This window comes from Herpailurus yagouaroundi, unplaced genomic scaffold (assembly GCF_014898765.1).
Source record: "Herpailurus yagouaroundi ecotype Mexico unplaced genomic scaffold, PumYag 161, whole genome shotgun sequence".
Taxonomy (NCBI): domain Eukaryota; kingdom Metazoa; phylum Chordata; class Mammalia; order Carnivora; family Felidae; genus Herpailurus; species Herpailurus yagouaroundi.
In genome coordinates, this window is record NW_024412402.1 from 14,677,654 (window position 1) to 14,700,196 (window position 22,543).

The 22,543-nt window shown below is 45.2% G+C and overlaps 1 protein-coding gene across 1 annotated transcript in view; it reads right to left on the minus strand.

Moving 5' to 3' along the window:
* The window catches only part of CLMP (CXADR like cell adhesion molecule), a 99,740-nt gene that overhangs the window by 25,104 nt on the left and 52,093 nt on the right, over positions 1 to 22,543 (minus strand). The window contains 1 exon segment of the mRNA XM_040483346.1: positions 3 to 160. Within this exon segment, the coding sequence (XP_040339280.1) occupies positions 3 to 160 (158 nt within the window).

The window sequence follows — 22,543 nt, forward strand, 5'->3', positions numbered from 1 at the left end:
ACCACTTTTTGGTTCCCTTCGTTGTCGGTGAGCAGCCATTCGATATCCAGCGTGTCTTTTTCCGGAAGCCCCAGTTGATGGTGACAGGGCAAGGTGACCCTTTCCTCTGCCACTCTCTTGATCTCAGTGTGAGTCCCCAAGGTTCCAACATAGTAGGACACTGGAAAAGAAGAGCCTCTAGTGAGTAATGCAGAAACTGGGTAGCAACGTATAGGAAGCAAATATTACAAGTAATAGTTATTGGATGTTCCTGCAGGCAAGGGGCAAATCAAGGTGTCAGAAGAACCCCAGACCAGAAGCACCGGAAGTCCTGGAATCGCACAGTGGGGTTCCTCCATTAACTGAATTCATGGCCCCCCAGGTTACACTCTTACCTACCTTATTGGTTTTTTATGAGTGATGAAATGACTCAGGTCAACAACTGTGTGATCTGGACCTTCTCTCCCTTACTAGCAGAGGCTTCCTTAAGAACAGAGACCGAAGGAGAAAGGCAGGGGTTGGCATCCTCCCCAGAACAGGCTCTAGGTACCATTTTCACTCCTTGAGCCATCTTAGAGACAGGTGATCCCCCCACAGACCTCCAGGGAGCGCAGGATGCCTCAGAGAATAAGTGGGCTCTTATAGGCAGTTACTACTTCCTTTAGGGACACTCATTCTCTTAACCCCAACTTCTATCTTCCATTCTTTATAGTTTCACACCACATGGCTTCAAAATATAGAGGCAACCCTTCCTATCCAAAGTGAAATTCCAAGTTCCCACATTTGGATCCCATCCCTCCACCCACCCAGTATCCCTTTGGCCACCCGGGATTTCGGTTCCATTTTTGACTTTCTTTACCTCTAATTTTCATCTTCTTAAAAATATATTTTAAGTGTTTATTTATTTTTAAGAGAGAGACAGAACGTGAGCGGGGAAGGGGCAGAGAGAGAGGGAGACACAGAATCCAAAGCAGGCTCCAGGCTCTGAGCTGTCAGCCCGGAGTCCGATGCGGGGCTTGAACTCATGAGCTGTGAGATTATGACCTGAGCCGAGGTTGGACGCCTAACCGACTGAGCCACCCAGGCGCCCCTAATTTTCATCTTGTTCCAGGAACGGTTTTCCGTCAGCAACTCCGGGCTCCAAAGCCCACCTTCTCTCCTTCCTATTAATCTCAGACATTGTTGGCCATTAAATCCACAGAATTAAAGAACTTCCCCTGGACTCTAGGTATGACGTGTCTGGCGTTAAGGTGGGCTGTAAGGTCCTCCTTTGTCTCCTTACACAGTGACCAAGAAGCTCAGCGTGAAAATGGTCTCTTTCTCTTTCTAGTCACTTACAACGTCCCCGTGCCTCATTCACAATGTAACAGAATCATACAACCTCTGAGTTGCAATAGCCCCCAGCGTCAGGGTTTCTACGAAGTCCCCTTTCCCGGGGAGAACTCACTCTGCCAGTTCAGAGAGTTTTAAGCACTAAGCATCAAGGATCATGACTAACGGAAGCATGTAAGCTACCTTTTTTATTCTGTGTTCATTTCCCAAGATAGATTAGCAGTAACTCTGTGGGAAGGAAAAGAGCCTGAAAGAAGGAAGAAGGAGGCAGGAGAGACTGTAGTTCCTTCTCCGGGGAGGCAGACTGGTTTGACGTTGCAGGGCGGGACCCCCAGAGGCATCCACCCTGGAGAAGCAGCAGGTGGATTCCCAAGCTCGGAGGCAAAGAAAGGAGACCACAGAAACCCGTTGGGCCTAAGAAGGGGCCTTCAGAACCAACGGGATAAGCCCCTTCCGGAGTCTTACTGACGCTCCCAGTAATATTTCTGTTCTTTCTGTTTAGAACTTAAACCGCGTTGAGAGTGGCCGCCCTTTGTGTGCCTTGGCTGAACGCTGAGCGCTCAACCCCATGAAGAAAGCATTGTTATCCGCATCTAGGGATGAAACAGGAAGAGGAGCTCAGCACTTTGCTCAAGGTCACGCCGCTAAAGGTGCCAGATCGGGGGCTCAACCCCAGATCTGTCCCGTGGCAAAGCTCACGCCCTGACGGCCATTCTGTGCCGCGTCCCCCCTGTGTCGTATGCGGCTTCCCGGACACCCGGTTCTCCCATTAGCCTCTAGGCTCCTCGAGGTTAGGTACCATCCACCGCTACGTTCTCAATGCACTCGGCTCAGGGTCTCTCACATCGCAGGTGCTCACTAAATAGTTGTTGGACTGACTTGAATTTAACCTGTGTACTCCTTTCACCCTGAGCGAACTGAGGCCCAGGGATAAAGGAGTCGCCCTGAGGTTCTACAAATCACTTAAAGGCAGAAATAGCCCATACAAAACCCATCCTCCCTCGGTCCCGGGGAAGCACACTTCCTATAGAGCAGCAGGGAGATTAGCCCAAGAAGGAGTTCCGCCTTCTACCCCTGCTCACTTTCCCCTGGACACAACAGTGATCAAATGAAACCAGCATCCCACACCCCTGGCAAAGCTAGAGAACCCAGCACCGATCTGGTGCATACAGTAGGCACTATACGTTAAATACAGGCCAAGAAACAACCAGGCAAGTTGCCGATTGGAGCCACTAGAGGGACTCAAAGGCTCAGATTTGGTTGCTGTCCCCAAAGGAAAGGAACAAAGCAGAGGGTGGTGTATTTTACCAGAGTGCCAAGTTCTATTTATACCATATCCAGAATTAAATACAGCAGGGCAGGGAGGGGGCCAGCCAGCGAATACAAATGACTCCACCAAGGCAGGGAATCTCAGACTTCAGGGGTTCGCTGGGATCCCTGCAAATTTCTCAAATTGCTCCTTCTGTGCTCCCCCCACCCCTCCCCTGTGGCCGATGGCCTGAACACACAAGTGCCTGGGCTCTATTTGTAATTCTCAGGCTTGGCAGTGTGTAAGGGGGCGGCCAAGCATGTGTCTGTCCACTGCCTGGTGGGTGAGTGGGAAAAGCCAGCCGTGGGCTCCCGGGCATCGAAGGTTTCATCTTCATCAAGAAAGACCGTGAGAGGGGCGCCTGGGTGGCTCAGTCGGTTAAGCGTCCGACTTCAGCCAGGTCACGATCACGCGGTTCGTGAGCTTGAGCCCCGCGTCGGGCTCTGTGCTGACAGCTCAGAGCCTGGAGCCTGTTTCGGATCCTGTGTCTCCCTCTCTCTCTCTCTCTGTCCCTCCCCTGCTCACACTTTGTGTGTGTGTGTCTCTCTCTCAAAAATAAACGTTAAGAAAAAATTATAAGTCTTAAAAAAAAAAAAAAAGAAAGACCTTAAGAGATCATCAAAACTTAACTTAGGAGGAAACCACAACCCAGAGAATTGAAATGTTAAGTCACAGAGTTAGCGGCAGAACTGGTAGTAGGAAGATACAGCTGATCTGGAACAAAGCAGGGTTAGGGACACCGGTGCCCCTCGCAGTCCAAAATCCACGTATAACTTTTGCCTCCCCCAAAACTTAACCGCTAGCCGCCTACCATTGACGGAAATCTTTACCGACAACACAATCATTTGACACATAGTCTACATGTTATACGTATTATACGCTATATTCTTGCAATAAAGTCAGCTGGGGAAAAAGAAAATACTAAGAAAATCACAGAGAAGACAGTTGCACACTACTGTACTGTCAGAAATCCACATATAAGTGGATCCACACGATTCAAACCGGTGTTGTTCAAGGGTCAACGGAAGTCTCCACTGGGTGTCTGGGACACTCGTGGTAGTTGGTGGCGGGGAGGTGCTGGAAGGTAGCAGGGGTGCAAATCCTCTCTGTGTGCCCGTGCAAGAGGCAGTCATGGAAGCCTTGGGCTCTTCCTGAGGGAAGGCTTCGGCGTGCAACTCAGACACTTAACACAGGACCTTTGGGAGCCTGAGCTTGGGAGAATTAGCCTCTCTGAACCTCAGTGTTCTCATCTGCAAAATGGGAATTAACCAAGACACTGGAGGTAAGGCACCCAGCAGTGTGATGGCACATGGGAGTCTCCCCCCCCAAAACGTCAGTTCCCTTCCCCTGCTTTCCTCTACTAGAAGGAGGATTTTTGTTTTCTCTTTGTTTTTAATGTTTATTTATTTTTGAGAGAGAGGGCACAAGCGGGAGAGGGGTAGAGAGACAGAGAGGGAGACAGAGAATCCAAAGCAGGCTCCAGGCTCTGAACTGTTAGCACAGAGCCCGACGTGGGGCTCGAACTCACAAACCACGAGATCACGACCTGAGCTAAAGTCAGATACTTCACCGACTGAGCCACCCAGGCACCCCCTAAAGATTCTCTTGAACCTCCTTTAAAGAGATGGGGCAGGGGTAACGTTTGGTTTTTCAGCATAAATACTTTTATATAACTGAGGGACATAAGGTATCTGTTTCGAAGGTGAATCTGCTGAGGAGATAATAGTAAATTTTAAAAAGGAGGTTTCTATAACCAGTTGACTGTTCCATTCACACGAAAACAGACAGAATCTGAACCTTTAACCACTTTTATGCTCAGAGAGCCAGCATTGTTTCTGCTGTCAGGTAGACAGATGTCTTGGACGATCCACTCAAACAGGTTCACACAGTCCAACCACACGAAGCCTATATTCCTCACACGCTTGTGTCCCATCACATACGGAGGCCATATTTCTGGATCAAACCAATGACATACAGACAATTCTGTCAGCTTGGGCAGACGCGGCAAGAGCAAGAACTTGGCGAACTTTCTCGAAGGGCTCCTGTAGAGCTGCTGGTACCCATCTTGCTCTCGCGGATTCAAGGAGGCAAAAGACCAGGAGAGCTTTTCACAGCAACCAGGATGCTGCCTTTAAAATATCTACTTCTCTCTTATTTCCCTAACGGGCAATTCTTCAGCTTCTCAAGGACTCCCTGATGCCCATGGGGTGCAAGGTGCCCTAGGACCTCATGGTTAAGTCTGCACACTCACTCCCCGCCAAGGATGGACCCTCCAGCACCTGTCGTCGACACAGGCACCCAATGCTCCCTGGCGCCTCCACCTAGGAGAGGCCACAGTGATTGGTGCACAGGTCAACGACAGATAGGTGCTTTTTTTTTGTAAGACTTGAGCTATTTACCAGGCTGTGTAGACACGCAGTTTGCAAGTAACAAAGTCAGAGAACGGCAGTTAGAGTCACTACCTGATGTCGGGTACAGGAGCTGTGACCTCACCCCGTTCCATGTACAGTGGGGCCCCCACCAATGGGCTTCTGGGGTGGGTAACGCCTCCTTCCACTAGGGATCGTATTTTTCTCAATGGGTCTGTTCGCTTACCTGAATGGGAAGAGAATTTTCTTGTGTTTCCCTTCACATGTTCCAGAAAGCCTCATGAGAATCAAAATCATCAAATGTCCGTCAGGAAAATAAAAAGGACTTGGGATATTTTTAAATCAATTTCTCTTGTGTTATAGATCCAGAAACTGAGGCTCAGAGAGAAGTGACTCACCCAAAGGCCTCCTGATTTCTAGACTAATGACATACATACAATTCTGTGTGTGTGTGTGTGTGTGTGTGTGTGTGTGTGTGTGTGTTTGCAGGCATGCGCCTTCCTGGCTGTTTCTGGAACACTATGTACAATTCAAGAGACCGCATGATGTAATAGAGCATAAACTTTGGAGTCAGATCAACAGGGACTTAAACAGTACCCATAAGTCCAATTAATTTCCTGACCACTCTAGGTCATTTTTCCTCCCTGCGAAATGAGAAGAAAAACCTCAACCCGGAAAGACTGTTGTAGGATTATATATGATGTAGGTAAAGTGCCTAGCACAGATACACGGTACACAGTAACCAGTCACACATGGTAATTATTATTATTCATAATTCTACAACTGTACTTCAAAAGGCAAGAAAAACCAGAAGAACATGTTGAGGAGATAAAGCAGGATGGTGAGGAGTTTGGAAGTCATTTTGCTGGATAACTGTTAGTATCTGGCCGTATTTGCTTTGTCTCTCTCTCTATATATGTATATTTTTTGCTGCACTGGTTGAAAGTAAGTCGCAGAGAGCAGAACATTTAACCTCTAAATATTTCAGCAAGCACCTCTGAAAACTAAGGGTATTCTCGGGGCGCCTAGGTGGCTCAGTTGGTTAAGCGTCTGGCTCTTGATTTCGGCTCAGGTCGTGATCTCACGGTTTGTGAGTTCAAGCCCCGAGTCAGGTGCTGCACTGCCATCATGGAGCCTGCTTGGGATTCTCTCTCTCTCTCTCTCTCTCTCTGCCCCTCCCCAGCTTGCGCACACACTCACTCTCAAAATAAATAAACACGAAAAAAAAAACCAATGAAGGGCATTCTTCCACACAGCCATAATATCACACCTAAGAAAGTTAATAATAGTATATGGAAGCTCATTTATTATTTTTTTTTAAAATTTTTTTTCAATGTTTTTTATTTATTTTTGGGACAGAGAGAGACAGAGCATGAACGGGCGAGGGGCAGAGAGAGAGGGAGACACAGAATCGGAAACAGGCTCCAGGCTCTGAGCCATCAGCCCAGAGCCCGACGCGGGGCTCGAACTCACGGACCGCGAGATCGTGACCTGGCTGAAGTCGGACGCTTAACCGACTGCGCCACCCAGGCGCCCCTCATTTATTTTTTTTTAAGGTTTTTTATTTTTAAGTAATCTCTTCTACACCCAACATGGGGCTCAAACTTACAACCCCGCGATGAAGTCACATGCTCTACTGATTGCGCCAGCCAGGCGCCCCTGGAAGATCGTTTCCGACAAGAGTGGGTGAAGGAGGCTCTGGTGATAAGTGGGATTGAGATAGTTCTGGAAAGACAGACATGCTTCTCCTGCACAGCCCGGAGGTGGTGTAGGGGCAACTTGAACAGAAGGCAGCACGGTCTTCTCCTGTCCCCTCCTTCAAGCTCCCTCACTGACAACTAGAAAAGTCTCTCTTCTATATATTTTGCCTTCCCAACCTACTCCCAGTTCCACCCCAGAATCTCTCGGGCCAGTTCCCTTTATGAGGTCTTCGGAAAAGGAAAACCACATTCACTGTGACCTATTGAGCAACTGATATGCTCCCATGTCTTCTCAAACACAAACATATATTCGATATTTAGAGAAAGCCTACAGCCAATTCAGCGAGGCTTGTGGGTCATCAGTGGAATTTCAGGCATCTGAAAGTGCGGGTCACTTCTTACTTGTGTCCCTCCCGAGGCGACTGTTTGTTCTTGAAGTCCCTAAAATTCGTGGTGTGTGTGTGCAAGGACCCAGGTGGCAGCCTGGGAGGTGGGCTCGGGTCAGGGGGCCAGATATTGAATTCCCTCCCCTCTGTGGGTTGGTTTGGGGGATGAAAAGAGAGAAAGGGAGAAGGAAGAGGAAGGAAGAGGGAACAGGACGATGGAGTGGGGGAGGGGTGAGTGAAGAAGGAGGCCTAAGAGCCTGAGCTAGTGGGGGAAGGGTCAGAGAGAGAGGGGAACGGAGAGCCTCACACTACAGAAGGCAACTGAAGACATCTTCAGACTAAACACAGATGGATTAAAAGTGATCACCTCCCTTGGGGCACCTGGGTGGCTCAGTCGGTTGAGCGTCTGGCTCTTGGTTTTGGCTCAGGTCATGATCTCATGGCCGTGAGCCTGCTTGAGACTCTCTCTCTCTCTCTCTCTCTCTCTCTCTCTCTCGTGCACGCATGCTCGGCACCCGCTTCCCTGCTCCGCTCTCTCTCTCTCTCAAATAATAAATTTTAAAAAAGATATATAATTATCTTGTTAGCCGGGATCCTGAGCCAAAAGTGAGATGACATTTAATAGGGACAAATGTTAGAAGTTACAGCTAGACACAAGCCCAGAGCAGGAAGGCCAGGGGACCTGGGCGGCTACAAGATTTAGAGTGACCACCAGTGTGATATGGCTGCGGAGAAAACTGACAAGAGTCTGGGCTGCATTAACAGAGGTCTGAGGTCCCAAATATGGGGTGGCACACTTCCATCGTATTCGATGCCAGCCAGAGGAGGGGGTCTGAAAAACATATCCGATGAGTAAGGGTTGACACAATTATAGGGGAAAGCTTAGGAAGATGGGAGGCTAAGGGGCGACACAGTACCTACCTTCCAACATTTAAAAGGCTGCAAAACAAGTATTGTTACTTGTTGGGTGTTCTTCTAGAAGGTAGGATTGGGTCCAGATGGCATAATTGCTCGGACCATAAAATGATAGACTGGGAGATCTCCAACACCTCTTTCCAGTTCTCGAATGATACGGTTTTCTTACAAAAGACTTATTCCATTTCGGCTTCCTATGTTGACAGACTTTCTAACAGTCCTGTCTGACAGGAGAATGAGCTGTATCATTTGTTTGTTTGGTTATTTATTTATTTATGTGTGTTTATTTATTTTTGAGAGACAGAGAGAGCAAGTGGGGGAGGGGCAGAGAGAGAGAGAGAGAGACAGAGAGAGAGAGAGAATTCCAAGCAGGCTCTGCACTGTCAGCACAGAACCGTGAGATTGTGACCTGAGCCAAAACCAAGAGTCAGACGATTCACCAACTGAGCCCCCCAGGCACCCCCCTTATTTCGTGGATTTTCCATTACCGGCATCATTCAAGTTGGGGATGCGTCAGGGGCTATAAGAGGGGTCCTTATACATGGATGTTGAATCAACATCAAAGTCCTTTCTAACTATAATATTGTATGAAGTATTAATTGATATATTAATATCCAAGGCATTGTCCTAGCTGAATGGGATGCAAAGTATAAGATAAAATGTATTCTATTGTCAGTATAGTGTGTTTTGTCACCATCAGTCATCTCTTATGCAATTTACACAAATGATCTAGTTTGGTTTCATTGTTATCATTGCTTTTAAAGATTGTTGAGGTGCTTTTTGAAAGAATTCAAGGGAACTGACCCGGGCAGTTACATTTCTTTCCTATCTGTGGACGTTTAAATCCACAAGGGGGCAGAATTTACTTAGAGAGGCTTAGCCATGCCTCCTGTTTAATGCAGTTCTTATATTAGTAAGAAGGATGATAATTGACAAAGTATTATAGATGACCTTGGATTTAAGCTTGATAAGCACTTTGTTGCCACTTGTGATTATATACTAAATTTCAAACGATGCACATTTAGTTTTCAAGGGCAACAGGAATCAGAAAATATGGTCAGACGTTTGAGAGGAACCTTATCAAGGAAAGAGAAGCATATACTATTTTAGTAGCTTAAGTTCACGAGTTTAACTTTTTCCAACTGAAATGGATGTTTACCTTGAGATCAAAAGCCTTATTTTACTTGTAGAATTTATTATGAAGCAAATCGATTACTCAGGCGCTGTGAAGTATTGTTTTAGCAGAGAGTCAATAAGAAAAGACAAAGGGAAGGAACAAAAATCCATCACAGATGGCTTAGAAGGACTGAGGACTCAGCAAAAGAAATCTCAAGGTCTTTTCAGTCTTGAAGTATAGTCTTTGTTCTAGGCCGGCATCGTACTGAATTACAAAATCCTGGAATGTCCTGGTTATACGTAATCTACAATCTCAAGTTTGGGAAGGGCTGCAGAAGGTCATTGTCTTGCCTTCCGGACAATTTCATATTTAAAACCAGTCTGCTGAAACGTATCAAATAGTTCATGTTCTCTTATTATCATTGAGAATCTGAAATCATAGCAAAACTGTTCCAAGATATTGATATCTGTTAGGATCAAATTTTTTAGTATTGTACAATCAGGAGATGCTTAGGGATATTGACTTCTATGTCGTAGGATAATCAGGGATCCTGACTTCTATGGAATGTCCTTAAACAAACACCTTATCCTCAATGCTTCAGCTTCTGGGTGTCACAAAAAGAAACATTGACAAAATGGTGGGTAACCAGAGGGGAGTAACTAGAAGTGCACCTTTGTTGGACGAATATGAGTGGCATTCCTGCTACCCTACTAGATGCTGCTGGAAACAAAGATCAATGTCATTGTCTTTTGTCTATAAAGAGATCACAATAATAAAGAAACAAAACAGGTATTCAACAAACCCAGCTCAAGACGGTGTGTGATCAATATCAACGTGACGGTCAGGAAGTGGTAAGGGAATTAAGAAGAGGAAGATCACCAAGGTGATCAGGGATGGCTTCATAGAAGGGGAAGTATTTCACCTGGGCCTTGAAGGATTATTAGTGAATGTGCTGCTGAAGGGAGCACTGGACCCTGAAGAACAGATTGGAATTTTAGCAGTGATAACTGAGGGGATGGCACTCCAAAGACTGAAAATGGCAGCCTGACTGCTTAGGAAACCAGTTGCAAAGCCGACCTCAGTACTTGACAGATTGGAACATCACCGTGGACCCTTGGTCTTGACAAGTTCCCACGGAATGGGCAGTAATATCACATAAACGGCATGTGAGCTGTGTCACAGTCCTACAGACTGGGGGTTGACTTTGTTGACTGTGCAAGAGTTTCATCCTGATACCTCTAGTAACAATTGTCAGAGAAAGGATACTGACCTGGTCCAGCAGGGGATCAATCACCCTGCTGCTCAGAAATACACTTGTTATCCCTCAGAATTCTGTTCTTGGAAACATACTAGTACATTTTCCATACATGTATTCATTTTTATACATGTAGGAAAACCTGTGCAGAGAACCCTACAAGCATGTCTGTGTCCGTACACAGATCAGACAACAATGTGAGCCTTTTGATTCTGAGACTCTGAGAACTAGATCCCTCACTAACCTATTTCATCGACATGTCTATTTATAGCCTCTGTCTCATTTCAAATGCTAAGTCTCTTTCTAAATCTAAATCTTTTATTACCTTCGGCAGAGATTTGAACAGAGGGAGGAAATTAAAAACACAGTCTTACACTTGAGAATGCGATAGTCCGTTGTTAGGGATTCATGGCAATAGAAAATTGAGATTACGCTGATAAAAATCCACTGATAAATTAAAGCAGCAATTCAGCCATTATCTATCCCATCTACCTTCCTATAAAAACTAATAACAAAGAGAAGATGATCTTCAGAGAGAAGATCTCTTTCTCCCTCAGTCACCTTCTCTAGGGATAGAGAGGAGAGTCATGAAACTTTGAAAATGAATAAAGAAAAAATGTCCACCAAAATGGAGTTGGGAAGTTCTGAAGGGACGTGCTTATGCAGGTACCACTCCTCAAAACTTACTTTACATACCCCAGCAGGAAGAAGGAAGGTTTTCTTTTTGCCCGGCAACAACTCAGCTAATGAGAACCACTGCAGCTCAGCCAATGAGAAGTCACCATAACCCCAAATTCTTGCTCTGGTCCAATGGACTTTCATTTAAAACAGCCCCTCCCAACTTCCTTCTTTCCTCTAGAAAAGAATATTCTTCTCCTTTGTTGTCTGGACTTGCCTATGGTTCCCCATGCTTTGCATGTCCCAAATTGCAATTCCTCTGCTATTCCTTGATTAACTCATCTTGCTGATAAACTCACTGGTTATTTTCTTTTCAAGGTTCACAAAACAAACAAAAAGAATCAAGCAAGCTGTATTTTCTACTCACAGGCAAATCATTTCCTACATGAGACAAAATGATAGATAATACACATTCGCCATCCAGTATATTTTAAAACCCCTCTATGGAAGCATTTCTTAACAATAGCTAGCAATTTTTGAATGCTTATTATGGGCAAGGCATTGTGCTACTTGATTTCTATTCATTTCCATTTTTAAAAAATTTGTAATGTTTATTCATTTTTGAGAGAGAGAGAGACAGAGACAGAGCATGAGCGGGGGAGGGACAGAGAGAAAGGGAGACACAGAATCCCAAGCAGGCTCCAGGCTCTGAGCTGTCAGCACAGAGCCCGGCACGGGTCTTGAACCCACGGACTGTGAGATCATGACCTCAGCCGAAGTCAGACGCTTAACTGACTGAGCCACCCAGGCACCCCTATTCGTTTCCATTTTTAATCTTCTCAACAATCCTGTAAGGTAAGCACTAACTATTATTACCCACACTCTACAGACAAAGACACTGAAATGCAGAGAGATGAATTTGTCCAAGATCACAAAGGTAGTAAGGACTGGTGCCACAGTTCAAACCCAGCCATTTTAACTCTAACATCCATACCCTTAACGGTATATTATACTGTCTCCCAGGATATTTATGTAACAAAAATTGTATTGATCGAGTGTCACGCTAGCATTCTTACGAGTTCCCTCAAAGTTTTTCTTCATCTTTTCTACTCTTGGCCACATACAGAATTGCTTCTCAATATCTCTCGACTTATGCTCCCATTTTTTGCATATATAAAAATTCACACTCTTCTTTACTGTTATTTGGAATAGATTAAATACTGTGATTACACAATGGCAGTTTAGAGGACACTTTTAAGAACCTAGATATGAACATAATGCTGATCAAAAGAAGGCAGACATGGGGCGCCTGGGTGGCACAGTCGGTTAAGCGTCCGACTTCAGCCAGGTCACGATCTCGCGGTCCGTGAGTTCGAGCCCCGCGTCTGGCTTCAGGCTCTGGGCTGATGGCTTGGAGCCTGTTTCCGATTCTGTGTCTCCCTCTCTCTCTGCCCCTCCCCCGTTCATGCTCTGTCTCTCTCTGTCCCAAAAATAAATGAACGTTAAAAAAAAAATTAAAAAAAAAAAAAAAAAGAAGAAGACAGACACAAAACAGTACGTACCACGGCATTCTATTTACGTAACGTACAAAACCAGAAAGAATTAGTCTATACTGTCAGAATTCCAAAGAGTGGTTACTCAGAGGAAGAGATGATGAGTAGAAGGGAACGTAGGGAGGCTTCTAAGGTGCTGACTATGTTCTGTTTCTTTTCTTTTCTTTTTTTTTTTTTAGTTTATTTATTTATTTTGAGAGACAGAGACAGAGAGAGAGAGAGCATGTGTGCATAACTGGGGGAGGGGCAGAGAGAGAGAATCCCAAACAGGCTCTGGGCCATTAGTGTGGAGCCCTATTTGGGGCTCAAACTCACAAACAGTGAGATCATGACTTGAGCCAAAATCAAGAGTTGGACCCTTAACCAACTGAGCCTCCCAGGTGCCCCTGTTCTTTTTCTTGATTTGGGTGCCTGTTGGGGCATGTTCATTTTGTGAAATTTGTCAAGCTGTACACTTACGGGTTGTGCATTTTATGTATTACACTTTTCACTAATCATCTATTGCTGCATAACAAACTCTTCTAAACTCTGCAGCTCAAAACAACCAACATATCTTATCTCGGAGTGTCTGGGAGGCAGGAATCCGGGCATAGCTCAGCCGGGCAGCTCTGGACTCTCATGAGGTGGAATCAAACTGCTGGATGGGGCTGTGGTCTGATCTGAAGGCTCACCTGAGGCACAGAGAATCCACCTGTCAGCTTACAATGTGGTTGGTGGCAGGTCTCAGCCACCACGTGGGCCTCTCCACAGGGCTATATCACCACATGGCAGCTGGCTTCCCTCGGCATGAGGGATCCAAGAGGGAGCACAAAACAGTGCCTAAGATGGAAACTCAGAGGAGACATCTGTTGCCATATTCTATTTGTTATAAGCAATCAAATCATTCCAGCCCACATTCAAGGAGAGGGGACCAGCAGGAGGCAGGAATCATTAGGGACAATCTTAGAGGCTGTCTACTACCCAACTTAATAAAAGCTTTAAAAATTATACAATAACTTCCTCTACCTCTCCACTCACAATGATAATCATTGTCTTATAGACTTAAAAAGTGCTTTAACCATTCATTAATGTTTTGGTAATCACAACTTCCCTTAAGAGTAGGTGATGACATGAATTTTCCATTCTGTTTTATGGAAATGCAATAATAAGTTTGATATTACCACTTTTATATTTGCATAGCACTGTTCAGATTTCACAGTTCTTCCCCACATGTATTTTCAGTTTTGCTATGCAGAATAAGTGGGAATTATAGTTTAGTGTCAGTTTATGTGAAAGTACTATGAAAATTACAAAAACGTTTTATAATATTAATAATAACTAGCATCTGTTGAGCGCTTACTATATACCAGTTACTGTATGCTAAGGAATATTTATGTATGTATACATATGGGGTGTGTGTGTGTGTGTGTGTGTGTGTGTGTATACTTAATCATTCACTTAATCATTTAACCCTATGAGGCAGGGTTTTGCCTCATTTTACAGAACAAAACTGGAGACTCAGAAAGGCTACTAATTTGCTAAGACTCCAGAGCTAATAATATCTAGAGCCAAAATTCCAACCTAAAGATTCTGGTGTCAGACTTCCTATGCTCTCCAAAGAAGGTAAACTATAATCTTCATATCACTCTGATAATACATTTTCCTGGAATTATGTCATGGGAATTTTTTTTTTTTTTTTTAGATAAAGAGAGTGAGTGAGCAAGGGGCAGAGAGAGGGAGAGAGAGAGAGAGAGAATTCCAGGAGGGGCAGGGAGAGCGAGAGAGAGAGAGAGAGAGAGAGAGTGAGAGAGAGAAGTGGAGCTTACCCCAAGCAGGGCTCGTGCTCATCCCACGTGGGACTCGAACTCATGAACCATGAGATTATGACCTGAGCCAAAGTCAGATGCTTAACTGACTGAGCCACGTAGGTGCCCCATCATGGGAAAATTTTTATAAAAGCTGTGCCATCCTGATCTTGGTGTGTGTTTGGGGGCGGGGGGGCAGAACTGTCTTCAGAGATTATGGCAGGTAGAATGCGAAAGACAGTACCCGTATGGTGTTTGTATCCAACATTAAAGACTATTTTAATCTTTCTCCGAGAGGCTGATGCTACCGAGCTGTGATCATTCAGGTAAAGTGCTTGGAATGCATTCTTACTAACATATTCGTAAAAAGCTGACCATATTCATCATACTATTCACTTAACACCAACTCTTTCTAAAGGGCTTAAAAATAATTAGTGTATTAGATAAGCTCTTAAGGACTGCAGTGAGCTTTAATATTCTTCTTACATCAAGTGTATGAGCAGAATTGTAATCAGGTATAGCTCACGCTTCACAGGAAACATAGAGTTTCTCTTCTCCCAGAGACAGATAATGGCAATTAAAAATCTGGACGTTGATCTGTATGCTACTTAATGACGGTATGCAGATAAATCAGCTACAACAGACGGTAGCTTCTCACATTAAGGTGGCAAAGAATAGATCCAGAATTGCGATCTGGCTCCCTGCACTCAGGATATATCCCCGAAGAACATGTCAGTTCTCTGCAAGGGAGGATTCATAATGCCAAGTAATTTCCCCTAACTTTGCTCTCTTCCTGTTACTCACCCACACCCAGATGACTCACATGGCTGCTTCTTGCTCATTTATTCATTCATTCCCTCATGTATTTATTCAAACGGCCTAATGATGAGTCTTGGCTTTGCAACGCCCAAGAATTGTCTTCCAGATGATCTTCGCCATCAGCAGTGCAAACAGGTTCCGGTTGACCTCCCTTTCCCCCTGCCCCCTGACCAGGTGTATTTCACGCTTACAGGAGAGGACTGGTGAAGAACAAGACATCACCCAAGTGCTTTATAACTTAAGATGGGTGCCTTCCAAATCCAGGTCATTATTAGGACCATGTAAAAAAGCTTTTAAAAAACTTATTGGGATAATATAAACGTATGGTAAACAAACAGAACAAAATGGCATATGGTGAAGAGTCAGCCTCTTGCCCGCACCCGGGTCTCAGTTTCCCTCCTACAGGGAACACTTGTTAGTTCCTGTGCATTCTGTGTCTCACGCTTGATTCACGGTTCGGCTGGGTATAGAATGTTAGGCTGGATAGGATTCTCACTCAAATTTCAGAAGGCATGGCTCCATGGACTTCCAGCTTTCCAGGGTTACTGTTGAGAAATCTGATGCCAAATTTAATTCCCATCTTTTGTAAGTGACCTCTTTTTTCTGAAAGTTTTTAGGGTCTTATCTTCATTCCCAGAATGAAGATGGGTGCCCAGATGGGTTTTTGTTTGCAAGTCTCTTGTTCTGTTCATTTCAGTCTGAAAGCCTATTTTATTTAAATGTCAGGAAATGTTATTATACTATTCAAAAATAATTCCTTCCAGAGCGCTGGGTAGCTCAGTCAGCTGGGCATCCGACTCTTGATTTCAACTCAGGTCATGATCTCATGGTTCGTGGGCCCGAGCCCTGCATTGGGCTCCATGCTGACAATCTACGGAGACTGCTTGGGATTCTGTCTCTCTCCCGCTCTCTCTGCCCCCTCCCCCTCCCCCGGCATGTGCCCGTGCTCTCTCTTTCAAAGATAGATAAATAAATAGATACACAAACAAACAAAGAATAATTCCTTTCATTTTATTTTCTTCCCGTTTGTATACCTATGTGTTATATTGATCCTGGATTGATCCTCTAGTTTTCATGTTTTTCTCATGGTTTTTGATTGAGTTTTTCCAAGAATTTTTTTCAAAGGCTCTCTCAGGGGACGTTATAAATACGGTCGTTGTTAAAATCAGGGATTCAATATATTTAGTATACACGCCTTTCTAGGTGTATGGCCTTTGACACTTCCCTTACCTCAGCTGTCTCATGTATAAAATGGAGGGGAAATAATGGTACGCAACTCATAGGCATTAAATGAGGAGTAAAGGAATGCTATGCTGGTGAAGTTAGCTTTCATACAAGCCTGGTACACAGTAAATTTTCAATAAAAACTGCTATTATTATTATTAATCTGTTCCTTTTGCAAAACATCGTACAATATCTTCCCTTATGTCTCCGAGGATATTAATCACAGGGTTCCCTGCAAAATCTCTGTTTCTATTTGTTTTCCTCTTACTTTTCCCAAATGGCTTTGTACGGCGGGTTTCTCTGTAGCTTTTTTTTTTTCACGGTGGCCTTCCCAAATGTCAGCGTCTGTAGGCTTCTTCTCGGAAGCTGTTCTCTTTCTCCGGAGGAGAATTCTTAAATCACCCATCTGCCAGTGGGAGGTGGGCAGTGGCCCATGATCTCCGAGCTGGGTGAGTAAAGGGGTTGGGGAGTCCAATTTGAAATGCAAATCAAACAGCCTCAGAGAGAAGGCTTCTCAAACTCCCTTCTCCTGTGGGATGGGGGAGGAGCTGGGCCGTTCCATGGAACGTTCAGCAGGAGAACCTGAGATCTTTTTTAAACAGATTTTCACCTGACTCCCCAGCTTTAAGACCATGTCTCTGCTCTGCGTTTTGCTGTATCTGTGGCGCCCCCAGTTCCGGAGACTTTTCGCGAACTGGCTCCCCATCCATAAGCAATGGGGGCTCGGCTTTACTACATTTAGAATACTCTGTCCTTAACCTGGTCGATACCGCATTCGGGGGAAAAAATATTCATTTTTTGAGATGGGACACAAGAAAAAGATCACTCTTGAGGTGCCACCTTGAAAAGAAAAAGCCGGTGTTGGCACACAGCCGCAAGCCAGCCCCGTTTTTGTGCAGCTCACCCGCACGCAGTGGGCGTGCATACACACGCACAGACACGGTTCACCGCGTCCGTTTTGACGTTAAGAACCGGGGCTTGTTCAAGTCACAGGTGCCCCCACGTTCAGCAAGGAGGCGGTTGAATTGCACGTGCACCGCGAGAAAGTGAAAATAAACAAGGAAACAAATATGGCAAGCCCCCTGTCGGGTGTAGAGATTACTTAAAACTCAAATTAAAAAAAAAAAAAAAGCAGCCTTAAAAAAAAACCAAAAGAAACAAATACAGCAAATATACGTGCTTGGCATTCAGAACTCGGCCCAAAGCTAACACTTAGGAACTGTCATTAAAGGGGTTTTCACTCCTTACAAAAAGGCCCTTGTTGCATATTTTAAAATTTCAAGATCCCAGAGAATTTGGCGAGTCGATTGTCTCTCCTGCATCTGCTTCGCTTCACCCAAACATTTGTCAGCCTTTCTTTCTCCTTTGTTTCCTCCCTCATTCTCTTGTCCTTGTGGATTTATATCCATTTTACTCCTTCACTTTCATCTCAATGGGATTCGGGGTGCAGAGAAACACAACGGTGTTCCATCGACCACATGACCGCAAACATCAGTAAGTGATTTGGGTGGGGGCAGGTATCGTCTTCCATACTGCCCTGATTTTTTTTTTAACTTTTTTTTTTTTTTAATTATCGTTTTTGGGAGAGAGAGAGGGAGCGAGAGAGGGAGAGGCAGAGCTTGAGTGGGGGAGGGGCAGAGAGAGAGAGGGCGACACAGCGTCGGAAGCAGGCTCCAGGCTCTGAGCTGTCAGCACAGAGCCTGATGGGGGGCTCGGACTCATGAGCCGTGAGATCATGATCTGAGTTGAAGGTGGACGCTTAACCGACCGAGCCACCCAGGCGCCCCTATTGTCTTCAATACTGTAGACACTTTCTTTTCACCATTTTTGAGAATAACTCAAGGCTTGATAGTATCTGTGGCTTTTTACCCTCCCTCTTCCTCTGTCCAACAGGCAGTCATCTTGGCAGGGCTATGTCCCTCCTCTGGGATCCTGCCATGGAACCCTGTGCCCTTTGGGGTCGTTCTTTGGGAACAGAAGGGCTTATTCTTGCACTTGGGATGTGCGCATCGGGACAGGGTGGTCACGCTCCTGCCAGAAAGCATTTCTGCTGGAACAGCCTTTGCTCAGCATGATAGAAGAGGGAAAGGAAGCTGCTGCTTCCCAGCGCATTCTGTCTCTTCTCCGGAAGATCTTGCCTGAGAGAAGGGCACAGAAAAATGTGAAAGCAAGTCTCGTCTGGAATGAGAAAACCGTGAGTCCTTTTGCTAATCTTGATTTAGGAAATGCACAGAGAAAAGGTGTGTGGGAATTTTGTGAATGTCTTCCTTTCCTTTCCTTTCCTTTCCTTTTCCTTCCTTCCTTCCTCCCTTCCTTCCTTCCTTCCCTTCTTCCTCCCTTCCCTTCTGTTCACCAGGCATGTTGCATTTAAGCTATTTTGGTCAGACTGGGGGAAAATGCATCAAGGTTCTCAGACCACACGAAGGAAGTGCAGAAATCCTGGGGACAAAGTCACCATGCTCAGCACAAATGAAACCCTGTTCTGCCAGACAGAGTTCCTGCCTGTACCCTCCTCTCTTCTGCTGTGTCTGCAACTTGGAAACCCTACCAGAGACTGAGGCCTTCTCAGGACACACGTTTGTTGAACTCTTTCGTTTTCTCTGTGGTCTTTAAAAGCCACTGTGGTTTCTAGTCCTGGAATCAGCTTTTCTGGGCATGATACGTTGGCCTCCAGCTGTGACCTTTCTGGGGCCACGAACTCTAACAGGACTCTGGCAGAGATCTGAAGATTCTCGTTAATGAGTTGGTGGCAAACCCCGTGAGGAGCTGCGGGGGACGGGCAGGCCGACTTCGGTGACTACCAGCTCCTGTAGCGACCAGTGAACCAACCACGTGACCAGGTACCCCTTCCCAGCCTTGCACGGGAATGCTGTGGAAGACAACGGAAGTAGGGTTAACATGGGAATCCCAGTCCCGTCCTCACGGAGCGTCCAGTAAAGTGCTAAGTTAGATGAAAGAATCAAAGAATACCAGAAGACAGCACAAAATTGGTACAACCTGGAAAGCCACAGGAACTCAGAGGAGACGGCAGCCTGTGGATGATGAAATCAGTGAAGGATATGAAACTTCCAGTGTGAAAGATCCGAGCATTTCACTGGGTGGGGTGGGTGACAGGGTGAAGGGATTCGGCCAAGCCAGAGAGGCAGGAATGAGTGCTGGACGTTCAAGCAGGAGTGGATTCATCACTCAAGGTTGCAGAGAGGAAGGAGTGAGTCATCTGAGGTGAGATTTACGAGAGGGAAGCTTCTAGAAAAACACTGTTTGAATTGGCCCCTCGAGAACAGCTCTAATTTGTTGTTGTTGTTATTTTTAGTTGAACAACTGTCTCTGTTTTTATGTACAATTTTCCCAGCTCACTGGTTAACCACTGTTTGGGATTAAATCAGAGGCAAGTGGAGACTTATTTTTGCCACCCCCCCGCAACTTTCTTAAATTCCCACGCTTTTGGTGGACCGTGCTGTCCAGGTGAGTGAATGGAGATGAAAAGGGACCAGGCTCTATCTCGAAAACTCAGCAGACAGGCCTATGTGGCAGCAGAGGACTGAAGTGCCAATATGACTGGGCTGCGTCTCTGAAATAATCCAACAGCCAACTGTCCACGTCACCTTTTAAAATATCTGGTCAGGGGGCACCTGGGTGGTTCAGTCGGTTGGGTGTCCAGCTCTTGATTTTGGCTCAGGTCATGATCTCTTGGTTCGTGAGACTGAGCCCTGCATTGGGCTCTTCACTGAGCATGAATCCTGCTTGGAATTCTCTCTCTCCCTCTCTCTCTGCCCCTCTCCTGCTTACACTCTCCACCCACCCGCCTCAAAGAAAACAAAAACAAAAAACATTTACAGTATCTGGTCAGGGGGCGCCTGGGTGGCTCAGTCAGTTAAGCTCCCGACTCTTGATATCAGCTCAGGTCATGATCTCACGGTTCATGAGATCAAGCCTCAGGTTGGGCTCTGTGTTGACAATGCGGAGCCTGCTTGGGATTCTCTGTCTCTCTCCCTCTCTCCCTGCCCCTCCCCTACTTGTGAGTGTGCACGCTATCTCTCTCTCTTTCTCTCTCTCTCTCAAAATAAATAAACATTCAAAACATTCAGGGCATCTGGGCAGCTCAGTGGTTAAGCATCTGACTTCAGCTCAGGTCATGATCTCCCAGTTCGTGGGTTCAAGCCCCACATCAGACTCTGTGCTGACAGCTCAGAGCCTGGAGCCTGCTTCGGATTCTGTGACTCCCTCTCTCTCTCTGCCCCTCCCCTACTCGTGCTCTGTCTCTGTCTCTCTCTCTCTCTCTCTCAAAAATAAATAAACTTTAAAAAAATAAATAAAAACATTAAAAAAAAGAATATCTGGTCAGATTATGTCATTTCATGGCCATCATTCATTCATTTATTTTTTTATATGAAATTGATTGTCAAATTGGTTTCCATACAACACCCAGTGCTCATCCCAACAGATGCCCTCCTCAGTGCCCATCACCCACTTTCCCCTCTCCCCCACCCCTGCATCAACCCTCAGTTTATTCTCAGTTTTTAAGAGTCTCTTATGGTTTGCCTCCTTCCCTCTCTAACTTTTTTTTTTTCCCTCCCCTTCCCCATGGTCTTCTGTTATGTTTCTCAGGATCCACATAAGAGTGAAAACATATGGTATCTGTCTTTCTCTGTATGGCTTATTTCACTTAGCATAACCCTCTCCAGTTCCATCCACGTTGCTACAAAAGGCCATATTTCATTCTTTTTCATTGCCAAGTAGTATTCCATTGTGTATATAGACCACAATTTCTTTATCCATTCATCAGTTGATGGACATTTAGGCTCTTTCCATCATTTGGCTATTGTTGAAAGTGCTGCTATAAACATTGGGGTACCAGTGCCCCTATGCATCAGCACTCCTGTATCCCTTGGGTAAATTTCATTTAATAAACACTTCCTGAGCATCTGCTAAGTGTCAGACACTGAGATTGCTGGGGATATAGCAGTGAGAAAAATGGGCGTTCTCCTTATTTTGTACTTCTCAAACAAATATGCTCATCTCCCTGGGGGACATGGGCAGTATGACAGGGCCACAAAAGCTGTAGAATAATCACGTAATCAGTATTTTCGGGGAAGCTTGTGGTGAGCAATTGAAAACAAGGACCTGTATGTTTTTAAAAATATAGAACACAAAATTCATATGTAGTTTTAAGCTAAAGCAAGACTTTAAAGAAATGCCCCCTTGTGGCAGGTTATTCTAGGCTGTGTTCCCAAGTCCCCCGGGGTACACATGCATGCTCCTTCCTCTGCCTTTAGGCGTACTTGGGGGGGAAAGTCTGCAAAGCATTGCCTTCCTTAACTGCCTCCGATGGCCTCACCTTGGCCTACAGGATCAAGGGGAAACTCCTCTGAGAGCATTCAACGTTCTATATCTGTAAGAGTGGTCCCGAGCCACTTTGCTGAGAACTCACTCTCCCTGCTTCCTAGACCCCCCTCCCACGGCAGGAGTGAGCACGCCCTAAACAGACAATTACTGAGCACCTATTCAGTACCCACCAGCCTCTGTAAAAGTATTAATGAGTTTATTCCTTATCTATCCAGTCATGAATTAAATATTTACCAGTTTTCTACTACTGAGCCAGGTTTATGAAGATAATAGTAAGGAAAACAGACTTAGTCTCTCCCCTAATGAAGCTTATAATTGTCGGGGCGCCTGGGTGGCGCAGTCGGTTAAGCGTCCGACTTCAGCCAGGTCACGATCTCGCGGTCCGTGAGTTCGAGCCCCGCGTCGGGCTCTGGGCTGATGGCTCAGAGCCTGGAGCCTGTTTCCGATTCTGTGTCTCCCTCTTTCTCTGCCCCTCCCCCGTTCATGCTCTGTCTCTCTCTGTCCCAAAAATAAATAAACGTTGAAAAAAAAAATTTTTAATGAAGCTTATAATTGTCTAAAGAAGACTCACAAGAATAAAAAAAATAACGATAAGTATCTAATTATGTTTAATGTGATAAATTAATATGATTAAGTAATTAGATCAAATCTGTAAATGTGATAAATGTTATAAAGGAAAAGCATGGGAAGCTATAAACCTATACTTTCATCATGAAATATATTTGATTTCGTAATATCCTACACAGCTAAATAATTTTTGAGTACAGTAGAATTCTTCCTTTTTAAACTTTTCCTTCACCTATTCAAGCTCTTTTTGAACCGTATTGTTAGACTTTT